The sequence below is a fragment of the Equus przewalskii genome, chromosome 7, assembly GCF_037783145.1.
Source record: "Equus przewalskii isolate Varuska chromosome 7, EquPr2, whole genome shotgun sequence".
Taxonomy (NCBI): Eukaryota; Metazoa; Chordata; class Mammalia; order Perissodactyla; family Equidae; genus Equus; species Equus przewalskii.
Window position 1 is genome coordinate 10890477 of NC_091837.1, and position 22147 is coordinate 10912623.

At 56.1% G+C, this 22147-nt stretch overlaps 1 protein-coding gene and 1 long non-coding RNA gene across 6 annotated transcripts in view; one reads left to right on the forward strand and one right to left on the reverse strand.

The window, feature by feature from the left end:
• TPST2 (tyrosylprotein sulfotransferase 2) overlaps window positions 1–22147 on the forward strand; it is a 55007-nt gene that overhangs the window by 24270 nt on the left and 8590 nt on the right. For 4 of the 5 annotated variants that reach the window (XM_070626938.1, XM_070626942.1, XM_070626943.1 and 1 more), the window contains exons 2-3: window positions 17545–18450; window positions 21000–21198. In XM_070626938.1, the coding sequence (XP_070483039.1) occupies window positions 17545–18450; window positions 21000–21198 (1105 nt within the window). Of the gene's footprint in view, window positions 1–389; window positions 866–17544; window positions 18451–20999; window positions 21199–22147 lie in introns of those variants that run through there. The other variant, XM_070626941.1, reaches the window with a different exon arrangement.
• Window positions 13055–16770, reverse strand: LOC139084430 (uncharacterized). The gene is made up of 2 exons (XR_011541780.1): window positions 16503–16770; window positions 13055–14389 (listed from the first exon to the last, which is right to left on the reverse strand). It is a non-coding gene; the product is annotated as an uncharacterized lncRNA (long non-coding RNA).

Consider the following 22147-nt stretch of genomic DNA (forward strand, 5'->3'; position numbering starts at 1 on the left):
CAGCCCGGGGCTCACTGGTTCGGATCCCGGGTGCGGACATGGCACCGCTTGGCAAGCCATGCTGTGGCAGGCGTCCCACATATAAAGTAGAGGAAGATGGGCACGGATGTTAGCTCAGGGCTAGTCTTCCTCAGCAAAAAGAGGAGGATTGGCAGCAGTTAGCTCAGGGCTAATCTTTCTCAAAAAAAACAAAAGAGTCTCATTAATTTTAATTTTTATATTTATTTCTTATTATGTTTCTGTTAATTTTTGTATTGATTAGTGATAATGTTTTGGACATATTGGGTCAAATGAAATCTATTACTGAATTTAATTTCCCCTTTTTCTTTTGAGCTTTTGAATTGGCTCCTGGGAAACTGAATTCCCGTGTGGCTCCCCGCTCGGACTTCTCTTGCTGTCGCTGTTCTAAACCCTGGGGAGGAGCCGGTGTGTTCTGCTGAGGGTGAGGGCTCATGGGAGGATTTAGGCGGTGGGGGGAATGTGGGCAGGTTTCTGTGGTGCTACCCACTCTGGCCGCAGTGGTGAGAGAACATTCCAGAAGGTGGAAAAGTTCGGCTGTAGGGAGACTGCATGGCCTGGGAGCCTGAGCCACAGCGGCAGAGAGCAGCCCGGAGGCCCCAGACAGGTAGTGCCCACGGCCTGTCCAGGGACTGGTGACCAGCCGCCCCAGGGAGGAGGAGCCTTTGGGAGAGGCGGGCTCATCCGGGACTGTCTGGTTCTTCAAAGAGGCCTCGCAGCTAAGAGCCAGCAGGAGAGTCCTCGGCCACAGCACGTCTGCCTGTTCCTGGCGGTCCCCGCTCCAGACACCTGCCAGCCCCGGCCGGGCCCTCACCCCCACCCTGGCTGCAGCCGGCACCCCACTCAGGTTTGGTATCCCACCCTTTGCTGCTTTCCACTGCTTATCAGCTGTGTGACCTCAAGCAAGTGGCCTTCCCTCTCTGGGGGCTGCCAGCGTTGCATGGCCTCACCCATGTCACACCTAGAGTGCAGGAGAGGGCCGAGGGGCCCACGTCTCATTGCAGGTCTTCCTGGGCTGGGTCTTTTAGGGGTGACAGCATGGAGCCCTGCGGGAGGGCACATACAGTACTCTCCAGTTTGCAGGGTGGCCTTCCATCTCCGATCTCTGTGTTGTATCCCCATTTCACTACTTTGGAAGCTGAGGCTCAGAGAGGTGAAGCGGCTTGCCCAGGGTCACACAGCTCAACAGAGGCAGAATTCACATGAGGAAGGCTGACTTTGCCGGTCCAAGGCCGCTGCTCCTGTGGTTGGTTGTCTCTCAGTGTGAGATCCAGGGCAGGGTGCTGCACCTCTCTGAGCCTGTTTCCCCATCTGTCGACATAACAGGGCTGACCCCAGCTGCTTGCTGTGAGGATGTAGTAAGTTGAGTGGAGTGGTACAGTGCTGGCCTGGCAGGGGCTCCAGGTGGCTGCTATGTTGTTGACGAATCTGCACGTAAGTCCTCCGGCAGCTCTCTGTGGGAGGGGCATGAGCCCACTTTTCAGGAGAAGAAACTGAGGCTAAGATGGGTAGCTGGTGACAGCAAAGCCGGGCCCCCAACCAGTTCCTGGGTTCCAGGGCCCTTTCCTGCCCCCACGGCCCCGTCCTCACCCTCACCCCAGAGCCCTGGTGTTATGACGTCTTGTGCATGACAAGGACAGGCTTGCCCTGTGTGCCAGCCTGGTCCTTCGTCCCGGATGACTGGACATGAACAGGCACAGGGCAGTGCCCCAGGTGGCGCTCGCACAGGCCCCGCCCACAGAGCCCGTTCCCTCCCTCGGAAACTCTCTTTCCTTTGCTTGCTGAGCCGTGACCCTTCCTGCTTCCTGCGTGGAGCTGCTGTCTGACAGCCAGAGAGGTTGGGCAGGAAGCTGGTGCGAACAGGCCCGGGATGTGGCCGGATCCTCAAAGCCAGAGCTGGGGGAGGCCGTAGAGGTCATTGACTCCGGGTTCTGGTTGTCGACACCTTGTTCAGCCTCAGTCTCCGTGTCCGGAAAATGGGAGGAATTGTCAGCTTGGCAGAAACAGCAACGTCTGACAGTACGAAGTTGGCACAGAAGGGGAGCATGGGCACGCTGGCGGGAGGGTCCTCCATGGGCCCTCTTGGCAGTCTCTGCTGAAACGTAGAGGATGCACAGCCCCTGAGCAGCCGCCCCGCTTTAGGTAGCTACTTGGAGCTGTGCTTCTCGAGTCTTAACGTGCACGGGAAGGCGTGGGGTCTGGTTAAAGTGCAGACTCTGAGTCAGGACCAGTGGGACGGAACTAGCAAACTTCCAGGAGACCCTGCTGATGCAGTTGGGAAGCCCAGGGCGTCCTTCACACACGGGCACAAGGAGGCCTGCTCCTTTGTGACGGGATGCGTTGCATCGATAAGTGTCCCGCAGGAAGGTCTTGGCCAGGTGCATGATGGGCCATCCCGGCCAGGGATGCTCCAGAGCGATGAAAAAGAGGCAGGGAGGTCCATCGGGTCTTGCATATTGACGCGTCTTGTCTTCCATGAGGTGGGAGCACCCTCCGAGGGCTGGGGCTTTGTCTGTGTCCCTGCTGAGGTGGCCCTGTGCTGGAACAGGGTCTGGCACACAGTTGGTGCTCAGGCCCGGTTTATGAATAACGGACCAAATAGGCTGATGTGGGAAGATCTCCACGACATAGTGGGGAGTGAACCCAGCAAGTTCCAGAGGGACCGGTGCCATCCCGGGCTGCTCAGGAAGAATGGAGAGATGGAAGGCTGGGTGTTTGGGAGGGCGGGAGAGGGGTCCTGTTTAGCTGTCACCTCATAGGAAGCGGGTGTGGGTGGCTCCTCCTCAAACTGTCGCCACCTCTTAAGAGAGAAGAAGACAGGATTGCAGGTTTTCCTCCTAAGAGACTTAAGCCTTCTCTGTTTTTTTTTAAGACATGGAGAGTATACCTGTGACTTGAGTCATTAAGTGAAATGTAAAAATAGGAATGGTATGAGGACCCACTGCCAGAGTTGCGAGGATTTAGTGAGAGCCCTTGGCACCAGGCCTGGCGCGTAGTGGGAGCGCAGCCAAAGGAAACCGTTGTTGTCTTACGGTGTTGCATCCCTCTGGCAGCCCAGAAGCAGACGGAAGCGGTTCAGGCCCTCTTTGTGTGTGGGCAAACTGGAGCTCAGAGACGGGGAGGGACTTTCCCAAGGGCACACAGCAAAGTAGGAGGAAACCAGTCTTCATGGCTATGAAGTAAGGGCCATTTCTCCCCAGCCACCCTGTGGCCCCCGCCAGGCATCTGGGCCTCCTGGTTGGCCCATCTCTGGACTGAGGCCATGTGGGCTGCTTCAAGTCCCCCACCTTGTTGACCTTCACCAGCCCAGGTGGCACCCAGGAAGCAGGCAAGCCTGGAAGTGCAGGGGTGGGGGCGTGGGAGTTGTGCAGCACTGGGAGGACTGCCCAGGATGTGGAGCCTGTGATGGAGGATTGGCAGAGACAGTCCCTGTAGGTGGGCACGGCCTCCAGCTCTGTGTAGCTTCAGAGTCATACTGCTCCTCCCCTGCTCAAACACCTGCCATGGCTCCCTAGTACCCAAGTCTCAATTTCCTTCCTGTGCCTACTGGATTGGCATTCCATGTCCTCCAAAGGGTTCTCCATCACATAGCTAGTTTCCGCATACTAACAAGAGTAATAATAATAATAATAGGACCTAAGACACCTACTGTTGGCTCAGCTTGGTACTGAGTGCTTACCTGCATTATCTTGTTTAATCTTTACAAAGCCATAGGGCAGTGCTGCCGGGCTGATTCTCATTATAAAAATGAGGAAGCCGATGCCCACAGAAGTTGTGTCTTGCCCCAGGTCACATAGCCCATGGCCCTGCCAGGATCTGCAGCCTGACTCCAGAGCCAGACTTTGATGAAGGCCAGTCTGCTTAATCTTGTTAGAATGAACAAGCGTGATGACAGCAGAGAAGCCCAGGTCTGGGTGTCGGGAAAGCTGGGCCCAGGCCTGGCTGCTCCATGACCTTGCCGTGTGACCTTGGCCGACCTCCCCAGTCTGGGCTCACACCGAGCTTTCTCCAAGGCTGGCTCTGTGTTCCCCACTCCGGGTCTCAGAGTTTTGCAGCATACCTAGAAGTCACCCCAATTGCATTTTTCCATTCGTTTTTATTTTGCATCACACCCTTGATAGATACTCACTGTAGAATAGTTAGAAAATTCAGGGGAAAAAAAGGAGAAATAAATGAAACTCCAGTTAGCATTGTAGGATGTATTTTTCTGGAGTGTTCTTCCAACATCAATATTTATCAGCATGGGATCAGATAATCTTTTTATCACCTAACATCTCAGCCCCGATGTCTTGCCAGGGAGTGGATCCTTTTTATGGTCGTATCCAAGCCTGTTGTGGTTATGCCATGAATATTTAATTAGAACATCTAATTAGAGATGATGATCAATTAGTAGCTGGCGTTTCCTGAAGTCCTGCCAGGTCCTGCCCTGAGGTCTCGCCTTAGTCGTCATCCCAGCAGCCCCCTGAGGCAGGCACTTCAGCCCCATTTTACAGATGAGGAAAGTGAGGCCCTTGAAGTTAACCGGCCCAGGGTCTCACCGTCTATCCTTGGCCAAGCCGGGTGTGGCCCCGTCCCCTCTGAGCCCTCCGCCCATGCCCTTAACCATTGGGCCACCCTGCCGTGTGCCTCACCTCCTGTAATCCCATGATGCCTTGTGCTTTGAGGCAGAAAGTGACGTGGGTGCTGGCCAAGGAGGAAGACTAGTTAGGTGGTCTGTGGTGGGAGGATATGCAGCCGTGGCCAAAGAAAGGGTGAGTGTTCTCCTGGGGACAGCCCCTCCTCCTGGGCAGGAGAGGCATCTGCCCGCAGGAGTTTCCCAGAACTCTCTGGGGTGAAACCCAGACTGGCTCAGCTGCATGGCTTCCCCAAACCTTGAGAGTGTGGGCGGCCGAGGCCTCTCCCTGTGGATTCTGGGGGATGCTGGATACAGTGGCTTCTGTTCCTTAAGAGTTTCCAGGGTGCCAGGCGCCGGGCTACCTGCTGTGGCCACCCTGAGCTGTCGCGCCTTCTCAGCAGCCTGTGAAGTGGGTTCCATCTTCAGGTGGGGACACTGAGGTTTGGAGAGGCTGAGAGCCTCACACAAGGTCACCTTCCCGGTGGCGGGATCCTGGACCACCTGTGTTGGGGCTGCACGTGAGTCAGGGGCCCCTCGGAACCCTTCGGATGTGTTGTCTTGCTCCCTCTCAGCAGCCCCGGGAGGTGGGGGCTGTCAGCGTCCTCATTTTACAGATGAGGAAACTGACTTCTCTTGTGCTTTTCAGAATATTAAGCAGGAACTCTTTTTGCAGGTGAAATCTTAGAGCGCAGTTCAGGCATTGAATCATAGAAGGTTCTAGCTGCTGAAATTGGGGGTGGGGCAGGGGAGAAAGACGTAGAGTTCAGCCTCCCCCTGGAAGTCAGTGATGGGGAAACTGAGTCCCAGAGAGGGGAGAGGCATGTCCTGGTTGCAGGGCGCTTTGGCAGTGCGGCCAGGATTGGGACCCGCTCCCCCTTGTCCTGGGCTGGGGACACTCCTCTCTGCTTTGCCCTTCCAGGCTGGCCCCTCCCTTCCCCACAGACTCGGTGACGCTACTGTAGGCGGAAGGGACATACGGTTTGGATGAAGACAGGGCTGAGGTGCCCCGTGCCTGTCAGGACAGCACGGGGGAGGGCTGGGGGTCCTGGATCCCCCAGGAGCTGTTCATGTGCGTCCCGCTCCCTTAAACCCATAGGGACCCGTCGTGGGGTCTTCGAATGGAGGAGCCTGGCACTTTACGAGGCAGATGAGTTCAGCTTGAGTTCTAGGCTCCCGCGTTTTGGAGTCAGAGCTCTGTTTAAATCCTGGCCTTGCCCCTCCCAGCTGTGTGGCGCTGGACAAGCTCCTTCACTACCCTGAGCCTCTGACTCCTCATCTGTGAAATGGGACATCGCCTTTCTTCCTGGGCGCGTGGGAGCATCCGCTGGTGCCATGCTCACTACACCCTTGGCTCGGGTCCGGCTGGGAGTGAGCGTGCATTTGCTGACGTCAGGTGACAGTTCACCAAGGACTGTTGCTGTCTCCTCTCTACAGCCCTGTTAGGAGGGCTCCCTGGGCACCCAATTGAACAGATGAGGAAAACAAGGCTCAGAGAGGCTGAGTGTGTTGCCCAGAGCTGCGCAGCCAGGGAGCAGCAGAGACGAACCCTGACTCCTGTCCCGTGCCTGTCTCCCAGACTCGTCGCCTGCCTCAGGGGGTGCACGCTGACTGTCTGAGGGAAGGGAATGAAGTGGCTGCAAATTGAGCTCAGTGTATGGGGAGGTGACAAGTGGTGTATACAGCTGGAGCTCAATAAATGCTTGCTTCAAGGCGGAAGTGGCAGTAGACTTTCTCAGGCGAGTTGAGGGAGAATGATCCCGGAAGGAGTGGGGCTTTGTGGGGAGCCCGCCTCCACCCCTGCGTGGATTTCCTCGAGAGGCTCCTAGGGGCTCCTGCTGTCCAGGCTGGGGGGCTTCTGGGGGCCCTGAGCTCCCTGGCTCCTGGGTGCAGTGCGTACATAACCATGCTGTCGATTTCGGAGTTCACAGAAACCCAGCTTTGGTCTGGAGGGGCCCCAGGCAGCGCTCAGGCACTCGCCCCAGGTGCAGAAATTAAGGGAGTGCCAAAAACTCAGTCATCGGGATCAGTCACATTTTAATGCAAGTTAAGAAAACCCAAAACCGGTGGATGGATCTTGACAACTTTATGCTAAGTGAAAGGAGCTGACCACTGAAGACCGGGTATTGTGTGACTGCTTTTATAGGAAGTATTCAGAAGTGGCAAATCCATGGAGACGGGGAGTGGATGAGTGGTTGCCAGGGGCTGGGGGAGGAGGAGTTGGGGGCGATAGCTAAAGGGCGGCCATAGCTTAAAGGTCAAAATTTTAAATAAAGACAAGACCATATTCCTGATATTTTCCTTCTGCCTCAGGCTCCAGTACCACTTGGCACAGCCCCATTGTTTTATCCTGTTTAAAAATCTCATGGTTTTTTGGCATTCATTTAAAAATATTGCACTAAAACGTTCTTGATCTTGATGACTGAGTTTTGGGGCACCCCCTTACTTTTTTTTTGCTGAGGAAGATTGGCCCTGTGCAAACGTCTGTTGCCGGTCTTCCTCTTTTTTGCTTGAGGACGATGGCCCCTGAGCTGACATCTGTACCAATCCTCCTCTACTTTGTATGTGGGACGCTGCCTCAGCATGGCCTGATGAGCAGTGTGTAGGTCTGCACCCGGGATCCAAACTGATGAACCCCGGGCCGCCGAAGCAGAGTGTGTGAACTTAACCACTGCACCATCAGGCCGGCCCCAAACCACTGTGTCTTTATATGACCTTTCTTGCTGTGGCTAACTCTCCTCGTCACTACATGCAAATGACAGTGGCCCCAGGACCCGCCCTGGATCTTATTTATCCTTTTAATAAAGGAGCACATAGATTACTGTACTGTGGCATTTTTCATAGTTGTGTTCTCAGCCAGATTTTACTATAATTGGTGTCCTTTTAATCCTCTATTTTATTCCATTTAAAAACACTTCTCAGAAGGGATCTGTAGACTTCACCAGCCAGTGAAGGGGTCCATGGCACACAGAGGCTCGAAGAGCCGAGTGGACTGGATTCTCAAGTCCTGCTGCGCTGGACCGCGGTCACTGGGCACCTGCTTCCCGGCCGCCTTCCTCCTCCGTTCCCTTCTCCCTCACGGCTGTCAGCGATGGTGCTGGCACTGCTCTCCGGTGGCGTCTGTGTGTCTGTCCGTGGTCTTGGCACTGGGTGGCCAGACACAGCCCTGCAGAGGCTCCCGCAGCCACCCGCATGGCCCCCGTCCTGGGTTCCGTCCCCCTCTGTGTGGCTTGTCTGCCTCTCCTGTATCTGTTGCTCAGCCACTCCTTACGGGCAGGCCTGTGCCCCCTAAGAAGTCATAGTACTAATCGTGGCCGATGTCACTGAGCTCATGCTCTGAGCCAGCTCACGACAGCCAGGCCGGTAGGTGCTGTTTGCTTATTCGGAAGATGAGGCGAGCGAGGCCCAGAAGGGAGAAGTCACCCGCTCAAGGTCACACAGCAGACAAGTGGCCAAGCCCAGAGGGCACCTGGGCCTGTCCAGCTTCGGGGGTGCACTCTGGGCCTGCAGCCTCTGTGGCCATTGCCGTCCCCGTGCCTGGCCTGGGCGGGCCCCATCGCTCCTCGTCCAGTGCTGGGTTCAGGGCCCTCGGCAGCGTTTCATAGAGTAGGGGGGCGTGTGTGGTAAAATGCAGCTCCCTGGGCCCCATCCCAGAACTGCCAGGTCAGAGTATTTGGGGGCGGGACCCGGGGATCCGCCTATTAACAATTTCCGGTGATTTTGCTATCCAGGGAAGAAATCACTGTGATGGAGTCACAGGCTCTGTGCTGAGGGCGCTCTGTCCGTGCGTGCGTGTCATCCTCACAGCTGCTCTTAGCATCCCCATTTCACAGATGAGGAAACTGAGGCACAGAGAAATTAGGGGACGCCCCCCGCTCCAGGGCTGCATTGCTGGTAGTCACCAGAACCCAGACTCAAAGCCAGGTGTGTGGGCTCCAACTCCAGTGCTCTTCCGCCCACCTCTGGCTGCTCGTCAGCAGAGAAATGCAGACAAGGGTGTGTGTGTGTGTGTGTGTGTGTGTGTGTGTGGTGGGTGCAGGAAGCCCCGGCCCCCACAAGGTCACCCTGGCCTTTTCTGCTTTGCGTTGTTTACCAGGCACGGGCCCTGTGCGTTCCTGAACAGGAAGCACAGAGCAGGGGCCGTGCCAGGCGCTGGGGGCAAGGCTGTGGGACGGGAGCCAGGAGTCCAAGCTGTCACTGCCCTGAGCACCCGCGTGACCTCAGACAGAGAGCTTCCCCGTCTGTGTATTGCGCAGGGTAGGCATTTGGCTTCTGGTTCTGGCCTCAGATAGACCTGCTTCCAGTTCAGGCTCAGTCGGTCACTGTCGGCTGTGTGACCTCGGGCTGAGCACTTCACCTCTCTGAGCCTCAGCTTCCCCCTCTGTGAAATGGGGCCAATAATAGTGCCCACCGCCCAGGGTTGTTGTTGGAGGCAAAATGCATATAAAGCGCCAGCACACAAGTCTCTCTGGTTAAGTCTTTACTTGGGGACAGACCATTTGCCAGATGATTCCGTGTGCGTGCGTGTCCTTCTTTTTTCAAAAAATCAACTCTTTGTTTTCCCGAGTTGTATGTTTTCTTTCACCCACCAAAGGCTGGCGGCCTGAGTCCTCCCACCGGCCTTCCTGAGATGGGGCCCAGAACCAAAACACACACTGCTTCCCCCACAGCTCGCTGCGTTTGCGTTTCCAGGGCTTGTCCAGGTCCCCGGGGTCGTGTGCAGCCAAGATTGTCTTCCGTTGTCTAGACCAGGGGGCTGGCAAACCCGGGCGGTGGGACAGAGGTAGCCTGGCGCCTGCTTTCGTGCATACTCTTTATTGGAACGCAGCCACACGCATTTATTGATGTGCTGCTCTCCTGCCACAAAAGCATGTTGGCTCCGCGCCAGGCCTGATGGACATTATGTGGTTCCTCACCGCTCTTGGCTCCGGCTGTTGTTTCCATTTCTCAGATGTGAACACTGAGGTCCTGAGAACGACGCCCCCCATTGACCCAGGACGCCCAGCCACTGAGCGGGGTAGCCAGGATGTGACCTCCAGCCTCATCACCTCCCACCCCAGCTTGTGCCTAACAGAGTGCGGAACTGGGCCTCGGAGAGGCAGATGGAACAGGGTAGCTGGCCCTGCTTTGGTGGTTTTAGGTAAAAAGTGCCAAGCAAGTCAGCAAAGAGAGATCCTGGATCTAGGAGCAGGGTTTTTCTCCTGATGCCCCTGCTTACCAGCTGTGTGGCCTGGAGCAGGTGACCCCAGCTCTCTGAGCCCCACTGAATGGGTGGTTTCATAAAGGAGGGTCAGATGGGGTAATGGGGGGTTGGTGAGGACAAAATTTGATGCTGTGTGTGACACCCCTTAGCTCAGTGCCTGGCATACACACCAGCCTGCCTTCTCTTCTGCCCTCTGGAACCGTTCTGCATGCTTTTAAGTTGAGGCAGTGTCCAGAGCCCCGGCATTGTTATTTCTCTCATTATTTTCTTCCTCTCGCGGGGTTAGAATCTGGCACGTCTTCTTGCCTGGCTTCCCTCCGGAGTGGGTGAAGGTCTCTGATCCCCAGGGGCCCCACCCGAGAGAAGTGTGGTCTCCCCTGTCTGCACCCCAACTCCGCACGGGAGGGTTGCAGCGTGGGGTGGTGGGGTCAGGAGGCCTAGGGGGGGAGGTGGTCCCCATGGCGACGGAATGTTTGGGGGCTTGTTCCCACAGGGAGGGTCGAAGGCTGATGGTGGAGCTGGGGCACACGGGCAGCGGCACCTCCAAGGCCACCCTGTAGGTGCAGTGGCAGCCCCCTTGTGGGCGGTGCCTGCCCCAGCCCCCTCTCACCCCCGTGGGCATGTCCTCATCCCCCACTGGAATGCCAGCTCCAAGAGGGCAGGGGCCTCCGTCCGCTCCCTCCCCGTGTCCCCGCACCCTGATCCGTGCCACGCACTTAGTCGGCGCTCCATCAGCTTTTGTGGGAGGACTGCATCCCCATCCTTCCGCTGCTCATTCAGGGCAGCCCCTGGGGCCGGGGAAAGAGACATTTGGAAACTGGCTTTTCCTCTTACCCGTGTGGGGCTTTTGTGAATCACTTCAACTCAGAGCTTCGATCTTCTCACCCACCAACTGAGGATAAAAATCCCCACCGCGAAAGGTTCCGTGGAGGATGAAATTAGAAAATGAAAGCCAGCATGTAAATCGCCCTCGCTGGGTGCCAGCGCTGTTCTACTGTGTTCGGACTTATTGACACCTCCCCACACTCCTCTGGGGCTCCTTCCTCGTTTGCCCCGGCCACATCTCACGTGAGCCTCCTGAAGGGTATTATCATCAGCCCCGTTTTACAGATGAGGAGACTGAGGCTCAGAGAGGTTGAGTCACGTGCCAAGGTCACACAGCTAGGAACTGGTGGAACCGGGATTTGAGCCCAAGCCATCTGGCCCCTACTAGGCCTGGCACATAATTCAAAAAGTACTAGTCATTTTATTATTTTATTATATAGAAAGACAATATAACAACACCATAAGAGGAGGTTTTTAGCAGAAAAGTATTATCACCTACTCCCCGAACACCGTCCCTGGTGGCATTTTGAATTTCTTTCTTTTTTGTTTTTTTCTTATCTGCGGTTTGTGTTTGCTGGTTGGTTAGCGGATTTCGTGGTTTTCTTTTTGGCATAGTCCTGCGCACCTGGCACCCACATGGGCCTTTGTCATTTGGAACTTGGAGCACCAGGGTGCCCCCGCCCAGCCCCACCCAGCCATTGGGCTGTTGGGAGGATAAACCGAGGTAGGGCATGGAAAGCCCTTGGTCTGGGCTTAAATATACAGTGGCGCTTAATACATGCTGATGTTCCTCCTACGAGAAAAGGAGGGCTCATTGACCCCTCCCCATGCAGCTCATTTGTCCATCCAATAGGACTTTGTGCAAATGATGGAATGTTCTAGAACAGGGGTGCACAACTTTTTCTATAAATGTCCAGATAGTAAATATTTCAGGTTTTGTAGAGCATGTACACTTTTTGCTGTGGCCTCTTCTCCCTTAAAAACGTAAAATCCCCTCTCAGCTCAAAGACCATACAACAAAAGGCCAAAGGGTAGATAGGGCCTGAGGGCCGCAGTTTGCTGACCCCCCTCCTAGGTCTGCAGTGTCCAGGACGGTAGCCACTGGCCATCACGTGGCTCCTGGGCACTTGGGATGTGGCCAGTGCAAACGAGGAGCTGAATTTTCAGTTGAACTGTGCCTCATTTCAGTTGACCTCCCTGTGGCTGGTGCCCACGTTGCATGCACGGCTCTCGGTGACGGCGGGCTCTGCCGTGGGTGGGAGCTGCCCAGCTGGCGGGCCTCTCCAGCTCTCTGGCATTTCAAGGGCCGCCGGAGGGCGGCTGGGCCAGAGCCATCTCGCCTCCAGAAGAGCTTCAAGGGCCCTGCGTCCCTGACCGTTTGTATTTGTTCCAAGAGGCGGGACTCCGAGGTTGGCCACCTGGGCCCCGGGAGTGCCGGGCCTGTGTGCTGCCGCTCGGGGGCGGGGCAGCCGGCTGGTTGCTGTGGTTACACCTGGGTACCCTTCCCCATCCCGGCTCAGGTGTGTCCATCGGGCGGTGTTTCAGGGTCAGAGAAAAACTGTATAGAAGTGAGGAGCGATAACGAGGAAGGGAGGGCGGGCAAAGCAAGGCAGGAGCAGCCTTCCCCCGGTTGATTTCCAACAGGGCACAAAGAAAATCATAGCTTAGATTTTGGGGTGCTTGCTCTTATCTCGTTCCAAGCTCCCCACAGCCCATTTTGCAGAATGGGAAAACTGAGGCTCAAGGGAGCAGCAGTCTCTGTCGTCAGGGAGGCATCCGACCCCAGAGCTGCATTCTTACCCGCCCCCCCTGGAATGGCACGGACAGGAGGGCAGTGAGCCTCAGATCCAGTGTGTGAGTCTGCAAAGTGATTTCCCCTTGTGGGCCTTGATTGTCCCATCTGTAAAATGGGGGAAGGTGAGAATGGGACTAAAAATCCTCCCCACCCTGGAAGGTAAGGACACAGCGGTGAAGTGCCCCCACCAGGATCCTCTTGGTTCCACATTACCGGGGCCCGGCTTCACGCCAGACCCAGTCATGTTCGTGGCCTCCCTCTTTTAACACAGTGGCTGAGAGCTGGGCATCCAAGTCACGTAGATCTCGATGGAGAGCCTGGTTCCGGCAGCTCCTGGCCACGTGCTCTTCCTCTTGGTGTCGTCTTCTCATCTGTAAACTTGGGGTCATCATACTTTTCTCTTAGGGGGCCTAAATGACACAAGGCACTCACATCGTGGGCCTTTGGACAGTGTTAGGTGGTGGTGGCAGGGCGCTGTCTAACTCCGGGGGCACCGTGTTTATTGTATGCCAAGTACCTGGTGCCCTTTGGAGTTGGGCAGTGCACAGCCTTTCCAACCGTACCCAGCAGTCCCAGACGGTAATCAGTGGAATAGTGGTGGTGGTTCTTGCTTATCGTTATATTTACTTTTCCTGAAATCCAAGGTCCCTGGGCTGAGAGGAAGGGAGAAGCCTGGGGGGCAGAGACCCAGGGGCTCCCTAAGGCAGCAGTGGCTCAGCTCAGATTCTCAGCTCATACCTCTCTGTCTGCGAAGGGAGCAGTTCACTCCCTGTAGGACCAGGCACTTTCAGACCCCAGCGGTGACATCTGGGGCTGAGGTGGCCTCCCCCTGCACTGCAGCTCGCCCCCCAGAGGACTTTCCCCTCAAATCACTGTCAGGGGCCCTTGGGGAGCCCAATGTCCCCTGTGCCTCTCTGAGGTGGCCTGGCCCCACTCTGGCACCCGTCCCAAAGCAGCACCTCCTCTGCTCTGCAGGGGTCAGCGGTGGACGGCCTCGGGGAGCCAAGGGGCCACGCGGGCTGGAGCCTGGGGTGAGAGTGCCCGGGGGAGGTGAGTGCATCCGAACCCCTCCCGTGGCCGGCTCACTCCTCTGTTGGAAATCAGGGGCTAGAAGATGCTGGATTGCAGGAGCACAGAGCGGAGCGGGCAGGTGCTGCATGTCCTTGTGTCAGGAGGGTGATTCTCCTGGTGACAGGACGCTGACGGCGGAGTCCCTGAGCCGGCAGGTCTCACCCAGCGTCCCTGAGCAGATGCCGGCACAGCCAGAATCCAGACCCCCTTGCGTCCCACGTTCCCGTGCTCGCGTTTTTGGTCGGCCCGCGGGGCACCTTCACACACAAGTGCCCTCAACCTCGTAACAGCTTCCTGAGAAAAAGGTATTATTGTCCCATTTTGGGGGAGGAGAAAACAGAAGCTCAGACGGGGGAAGTTCCTCGTCCAGGTCACCAGCTGGCAAGTGGCAGAGGCGGGATTGGAACATGAGGCTTAGGACTCCAGATCTGAGGGTCTTCCCCACCATCCTCACTGCCGGATGCCAGGACCCCTCCCCTGTCAGGGTCCAGCGGGGCGGGGGGACGGAAGGCAGGCTCAGGTCCCTGGGCTGGGTCTGGAGTGGGCTCCCTGGCTCCGTGTGCCCAGTGAGCTGCCTCTGCCTGGCGGTTGCCAGCGGCTCTCTCTCTGCCACGTCGCCGTTCTTTCTCCTCTCAAGCCATCCTCTGGCTCTTTGCTGTCTTCTGCACATGTCTGACCTGCCCACTTTGAGCTGTTTCCTTTGAGCTGCTGGGCCTCTCGCTCGGTTCTGTCCGAGGACAGTGAACAGCTCAGCCTCAGCCTGGTCCCATCCACACCTGCCACTCTGGCTGTGCGACCTTGGGCAAGTTGCTTCTTCTCTCTGAGCCGCTGGGGGCCGGGCTTCCCAGAGGTCACGGGGAGGATCCTGTTAGATGATGCACGGAAAATACTTAGTGGAGCCAGCACTCAATAAAGGTAAAACACAAAACTTAGGCGCTGTGTTGAAAAGTGCTGTAGCCAAATGGTCAGCAATAAGCAAAACTGGTGTGTTGATAACATTTTTCTTATTTTGCTGATCCCTTCTTCTAGGCCTTCTCTGCTGGTATTTAGTATCCAGATCACTTCCGACCCCAAACATGAGCTCAAGAGCGCGTGCACATTTTGCCTATCCTTTCTGGAAACAACTTTCCAAAATTATCCCCTTTTCTCCCTTTCTCCACATCCTGCAACACCATCTGTCCCCCAAAAGCTCTAGTCTCTTGCTCCCCGCTGTGTCAGGAAGAAAGGGTGACTGCCCTAATTTAAGCTAAAGTGTGATTGACAGTCTGCCAGGGGCATTGACCTGAAATCATAATACCTGGAAGCATTCTGGTCGCAGGTCTAAGGGGAGAGTTTTAATGAGTACTTGAGGAAGCTGAGGGGTCCTTGGAGGGATTTCTGAGTGATTTTAGGTCCTGTCCAGCCTGCCTCCCCCATTGAAAGTAGCCCTGGAATGAGACTTTCTCATCCCAGACCCTGAATTCAGGGCACCTCGGAACCCCCAACGTGGTCAGCGACATCCGATAGGTGCAGGTTTCTGGGCTACTTTCCAGTGCTCAGAGAGGCCCGTGACTCGAGGGCGAGACTCATCTTTGCTTTGTTAGGCGCTTCTAGAACCCGCACGGCAGGCTTTGAGGTCATCGGACCCACCCTCTCTGCAGCTGAGGAAACTGTGGCTTAGCTTGAGGAAGTGACTCTCCCAAAGCCACATGGCCAGGAAATGGCAGGGCCCCTCGGCAGTTCTGACCCCAGGCCTAAGCCTCTTCCCTCGCCTTTGATGTGCATTTTCCACTGGCTGCGGCCAGGAGCCTGGGGCCCCCAGGCCTGGGAGGCCGATCGGCCCAGCTGCAAACTGGGTCCCGTGGTGTTTCGGGCTGAGCCTCACATCTAAGCAGAATCGTCACCCCGCTCCCTTCCTCCAGACCTGGCACCATTCACCAAGCCACTTGCAGCGCCCCCCCGTCCCCTTCCCCGTTCTGCCAGCTTCTTTCTTGCCTGTGACTTTCCACTGGCTGTTCCCTCGGCTAGGAACAGCCTTCTCTGTTGTCTCCACCTGGCCGTCCAAAACTCCACCTGGCCACTGTTCAGAACTCAGCACTCGGGCTGCCTCCCTCACCTGCCCTCACCCGCTTGGCTGGAAGCCATCACCCCCTCCCAGGTGTGGGTCCACAGTGGGAGTGGCCTTGGGGGGTGAGGCTGTGTCTCTTAGCTCCATAGCCCAATTCCCGGCACATAGTAGGTACTCATTAAATGTTGGAATATAAATAAATGACCAGTGATCACGGTGGAAACCACTAATGTTCTTTCTCATGCCCCCTGTGTGCCAGGGGTGTTCTTACGGGGGTCTTTTACTGTTCCTGGTGGCCCTTTGAGGGTGGTATTCTTAGACCCATTTTACGGATGTGGGCTCAGAGAAGTGGAGTCTGTTGCCCGAGCTCACACAGCCACACAGGAAGTGGCAGAGCTGGGATTCGAACCCAGGCCTGCCTGAGTCCTCGAGTGCCCAGAGATTTCAGGTCCTCACTTCGATTCTGCAAAGAGGTGGGAGGCGACACGAAGGGTCAGAAGCACAGCAGGGGCGAGGCAGAGAAGGGCCGGGGTGGCCGGAGGCTGGCTGAGTGTCCGCCCAGTGTCTGAGTCTGCATCTTCTGTATTAGCCCCCGGTTGCAAAATTGAGGGGGCTTGAGGGTAAACTGGGGAGGGGGTGGATCTGTCATTTGAGGTGACTGGAGGAGGGGGTGGCTCAGCTGGGTGGGGGTGGGCCCTCCCTGAAGAATTGCCACTGAAGTCCGATCGTTTGGGAGGGGTGAGGAGCATGGGCCCAGGGTCATAGTTCATGTCTTCAGTCATCCTGCCCCCTCCCGCCTCACCCTGTCTCTCCCCCTCCCTCCCCTCCGGCCCCCGAAGCCCCCTCTCGGGTTCTGGAACACCCCACACCCTCTCCCATCTTGGGGTCTTTGCACTCTCTGTTCCCTCTGCCTGGAGCACCCTTCCCATACCTCTTCACAAATCCCGCTCAGATCCAGGTCTCAGCTTAGATGTCACCTCCTCCGAGAGGCCCTCTGACTGCCCTCCTCGTCTCCTGCTTGATCCCCTTGTGGAGTCCTGCTCGTTCCTTTGCCAGCTCTTATTCCTGTCTGGCCGTAGCTTGTGTACCATCCGCTTCCACTTCCCCTTCTGGGACGTAAGCTTCTGAGGCCAGAGGCCTGGCTGTCCTCCACTCTCCTGTCCCCAGCCCTGAGCATGTGCCTGGCACCTTTTAATCTTTCCTAAGCACTTACCGAATGAAGCCTGAATGAGCGACAGGGATTCTGGAAGAAACCCAGAGCAGGCCGTTCTGTGCCTTCTTCTGGGAGTGTGTCCTGCAGGGGCAGAGCGCGGGCCTTCAGAGCGCACTCACCGGAGCCCCTGGCCTGCGCCTGAGTCTCAGATCCCAGCCCGGCTGCTTCCCAGCTGGGCGAGTGCGACCCACCTCTCCATGCCTCGGCTTCCTCCTCTCTACAGTAATCATTTCAGGGCCCCTACTCTGTGCCAGGCCCTGCTCATCCAACCAGGGCACATTCCAGAAATGTTTATCGAGCAGCTGGAGATGCCAGCGCTGTGCTCAGGGCCGGGGAGACAGCCGAGAACAAAACAGGCGAAAGCTCAGTCCTTGCACAGCATGTGCTGCTGAAGTCTGACTTCTGGTGCGTTCCTGGTTTCTGTATTTGCATAGTCAATTTTAAGATAATTATTCCTCCTCCTTTTAGCAGATAAGGAAACTGAGGCATTGGCGGTTAAGGAACTGGGCGAGGTCCCACAGCTAGGAAGTGGTGACAAGGAATTGGAACCCAGGCCATCGGCCCCTTGGGGCATGACAGCACGGCCCCCTGGGGTTGCTGGAGGATGTCATGAGTTAGGATAGGTGAAGGGCCCAGCTGAGGCCTGACACCTGGCGCTGCTCGTGACATGTGCCCTGCCATGAAGGTCGGCACGCTCCCGTCTGCTGCCACTGGGGTCTGTATGGTGCGTGACCACGTGTGTCCCTGTCTCTCTCTCCAGATGTGAGCCCCGCGGGCCTCCCGCTGACCTGTCGCTGACACAGGCGCGTCCCCCGAGGCCCAGCATGCGCCTGTCTATGCGGAGGGCGCTGCTGGCGGCCGGCTGCACCCTGGCCCTGGTGCTGGCCGTCCAGCTGGGGCAGCAGGTGCTGGAGTGCCGCGCGGTGCTGGAGGGGCCGCGGAGCCCCCGGCGGGCCATGCGGCCGGAGCAGGAGGACCTGGTGATGGTGGGCGCGGACCACGTGGAGTACCGCTACGGCAAGGCCATGCCGCTCATCTTCGTGGGCGGCGTGCCCCGCAGCGGCACCACGCTGATGCGCGCCATGCTCGACGCCCACCCCGAGGTGCGCTGCGGCGAGGAGACGCGCATCATCCCGCGCGTGCTGGCCATGCGCCAGGCCTGGTCCAAGTCGGGGCGGGAGAAGCTGCGGCTGGACGAGGCGGGCGTGACGGACGAGGTGCTGGACGCCGCCATGCAGGCCTTCATCCTGGAGGTGATCGCCAAGCACGGCGAGCCGGCCCGCGTGCTCTGCAACAAGGACCCCTTCACGCTCAAGTCCTCCGTCTACCTGTCGCGCCTGTTCCCCAACTCCAAGTTCCTGCTGATGGTGCGCGACGGCCGCGCCTCCGTGCACTCCATGATCACGCGCAAGGTCACCATCGCCGGCTTCGACCTCAGCAGCTACCGCGACTGCCTCACCAAGTGGAACAAGGCCATCGAGGTGATGTACGCGCAGTGCATGGAGGTGGGCAAGGACAAGTGTCTGCCCGTGTACTACGAACAGCTGGTGCTGCACCCCCGGCGCTCCCTCAAGCTCATCCTCGACTTCCTCGGCATCGCCTGGAGCGACGCCGTCCTGCACCACGAGGACCTCATCGGCAAGCCCGGTGGCGTCTCCCTGTCCAAGTGAGTGGAGCCCCCTAGGCTCCGCCCCAACCCCCGGTCCTGGACTCAGAGGCACTGGGTGGGAAGATCGGTTCTGCCTCTCCGGGCTGTGCGGCCTTGGGCAAGTCATTGTGCCTCGCTGAACCTCAGCTTCCTTATCCAAAAGGTGGGGCAGTCACTCCTCTCTTTTCTGAGAGAATCAGCAAACTTTGAGTGTCTTTGTCGTAAGGCTGTAGTGGGTAAAGGTTAAGGACGCAGATTCTGGAACCAGGCTGTCTGGGTTCAAATTCCAGCTCCACCGCTTGCTAGCTGTGTGACCTGACGCAAGTGATTCAACCTCTCTGTGCCTCTGTTTCCTCCTCTATAACGTGGAGCTACACCATGGGTATCTGTCTGCCTTATGGATACCTGTGAGCATCAGATAGGGTAACACACATTAGGGGCTACTGTTGGTGTTATTATTGTTATTTGATTGTTGATATTACTTGTCTTGGAATACCCATCGTCCTCACCATCATCACGATTTAATGAGTGCCTGCTGTGTGGCAAGCCCTTAAACAAACATTATTCCTTTAATCCCCACAGCAACCTGGGGACATAGTGACTGCTCTTATCCCCATTTTACAGATGAATAAACTCAGTCTCAGAGAGAGCAAGTTACTGGCCTAAGGCCACACAGCTAGCAAAATGTGTCAGGATTTGAACCAGGTCTGTTGGACTCCAGGGCATGTGTGCTCTTCAACTCCCCACAGCCAGGGCCCCTCGTCCCTCCCTCTTTCTGTCCCTTGCTCTCTGCCTTCCTCCTTTGGGGAGGCCGTTCCTCTCCCAAGAGCAAGTGCACTCTCCCTGCTGTAGGGTCACAGTGTGCTGTGTCCCTGTCTCCGTCCTGATGAGGCCCAAGCGTCCCCAAGAGCCCAGTGAAAGGGCGGTCCTTTCCCGGGCAACGCCTCCCCTTTTGCTTCATGGCTGATCTCCCCCAGGCTCCATCCCCAAGAACTCTGGAGTCCTGAGCAGAGCTGGGGACTTTGGCGGCTCCCCCGATGGCAGGGACATGCCCACGTGCCAGTTGCCCCAGCCGGGTGGTGCTGGAGCCGGGCTTTTGTCAATTATGACGACATCAGATGCCCAGGGGAATACATCTTTATTGTAGGAAAGTGGGACAGTATCCTTGGGACAGGAAAACAGCCCATAATCCCACCACCCAGATTTAACTATGTGACCAGCTTGTCCTTTGTCAGGGCATGTTGATAAAACCATACTTCACTTCATGCGTGGGACCGCTTGCCAGTGGCCCCCAGCCCTCTGTTGCAGCATCATGTTGGGTGGCTGCATGATATTCCCCTCCACAGACTGTCATATTCTATTTAACATCCCCTATTTTTGGACACTTTGGTTATTTCTAGCTGTATGGACTCATATCAAGCATTGTCTTCCTTTTGCTACATCTGTTTGTCTCTGATCTTCTTCCCCAAGTTACCTGTCGGTGGATGGAAGCATCTAGAAATAGGCTCTCAGTGCTGGGAGCTCCCAGCCTTCCATCCTGCAAGGCCCCTGAACTGTCACTAGTGAGATCTTTGTGATTCCGATGGCTTGGTGAGCCTGTTACAGGGGAGCAGAAGGAAGCACATAGAGGATGATGGTTGTTCCATCGTAAGAGCATAACCTTGAAAACAACCTCAGTGTCCATCTTTAGGGGAATGAAAAAATAAGTTATGGAGGCATGCTACACAACTGAAAAAAAGAATGAGAGTTGAGCGAAAACAAAGTTGCAAACCAATACATATAGTGTATCATTTCTGCTTTACAAATTGCAAACAAAACCATAGCTTTTCTCTGTGTATGTGTGTGGGACAGGAAGAGAAAGCTAACACTTACTGAGACCTTCCAGGGTACCTTATTTTTCCAGTACTAACTCATTGACTTGTATTAACTCATTTACTCCCCAAACAGCCCAGGCAGGTAGGTACTATCATTATTCCCATTTAAAGAGGAGGAAACTGAGGCTCAGAGAGGTGAAGTAACTTTCCCAAGGACACACAGCCTGGGTGGTCCGACTGGCATTGGCACTCGGGCAGTCTGGCTCCGGAGTCTGCTCTTAGCCTGTCTGCTATTTCGAACACAGAAACAGCATTGCAAGGGTGAGCTCCAAAATGCCACAACTGGGTCCCTGGAGGGAGCTGATGGCCTGGGCATGCTGACCACAGGGCCTCTTGGCCTTACCATCAGTGTTTTATCATTATTTCTCAAGAACAAAATATCCATCTTAGTCACGTAAATAAAAAGTTATTTTTAAAAAGTCAGAGATGTCGAGAGGGTGGAATTTAAGCACCCTCGGTGTGCCCTGCCTGTTACTCTCCTCTGACTTGGCACTACGTGCTCTTATCCCCATTGCACAGAGGAGGTATAAGGAGGCCAGTGACTTGCCTGCAGTCTCACAGTTGTTGAGGGCACAGCTGGCCCGGGGCCAGGTACCCCCAGCCTCCAGCTGCCCCAGGGCAACTTAGCAGGGAGGCCGCCCAGATGCTGTCTGGGTCTGCCCGTGCCCCATCCAGCCTGTCTTTTCTCCCCAGGATCGAGCGATCCACAGACCAGGTCATCAAGCCCGTGAACCTGGAAGCACTTTCCAAGTGGACCGGCCACATCCCTGGGGACGTGGTGAGGGACATGGCCCACATCGCCCCCATGCTGGCTCGGCTTGGCTATGACCCTTACGCAAACCCGCCCAACTACGGCAACCCTGACCCGATCGTCATCAACAACACGCAGCGGGTGAGTGCACGTGCACATGTGGAGATGTGCTCTTGGGCCGTGGCGGGCCGGAAGCTCCGGCTCCCTGAGAAAGCATTTAGTCTCTTGTTTCCTAAGCAACTGGTTTGTTTCTATCTTACGGACATGGTGAATTGTAAGACTGCTTTTATTTCCGTTTTTGCCTGGGCCACAAGGAAGCTCAAGAACAACTGGCAGCTTGTCTCTCCCACCCTATAGCATCTAACAGCAGGCCCATTTGTGCACTAATTTCATCCTATTTCTCTACTCTTATTTACCCTTTCCTCCCTATTTCCCCGGCTGTTTCTTCCTTTCTTTGTAAAGCACTTCAAGTCTTTGTTGAGACTGGGCATAAAGAAATAAACTGTTGGTCCCTTATTGCCCCCCTAGGTTTAAGGTTGATTTCTTTTTTTTTTCTTCCCAAAGCCCCAGTACATAGTTGTATATCATAGTTGTAGATCCTTCTAGTTCGTCTGTGTAGGATGCCACTATAGCACGGCTTGATAAGTGGCACTAGGTCTGCGCCCAGGATCCGAACCGATGAACCCCAGGCCGCCAAAGCAGAGCACGTACACTTAACCACTAGGCCACGGGGCCAGCCTGTAAGGTTGATTTCTGAGACAAATGTGAGCTGAGGGCAGTTTAAATTACTTTTTAAGTTCTGCTTAGTTAAGGAGGTCAAGGGAAATGACTTTGACAGGATGTTTGTGAAGTGCTAAGTAGTCTAAGCCTGGATCAAAGAACAGGTAACGCGTCCATGCTCCCTCTTTCCACGTTGCCGTCACAGCTGCGGGTTTACGTTGGGGGCTGTGTTCTGACTTCCTCAGAGGCACGAAGTTAGTGAAAATATCTGGAAATGGGACCCAGGCCTGCAGAACAGCCCTCCTGGCCCTTCCTTCCATCATTGAGACTCAGAGGCTGAATTTAAGCTAAGCTCGGCATTTCTGAAGGC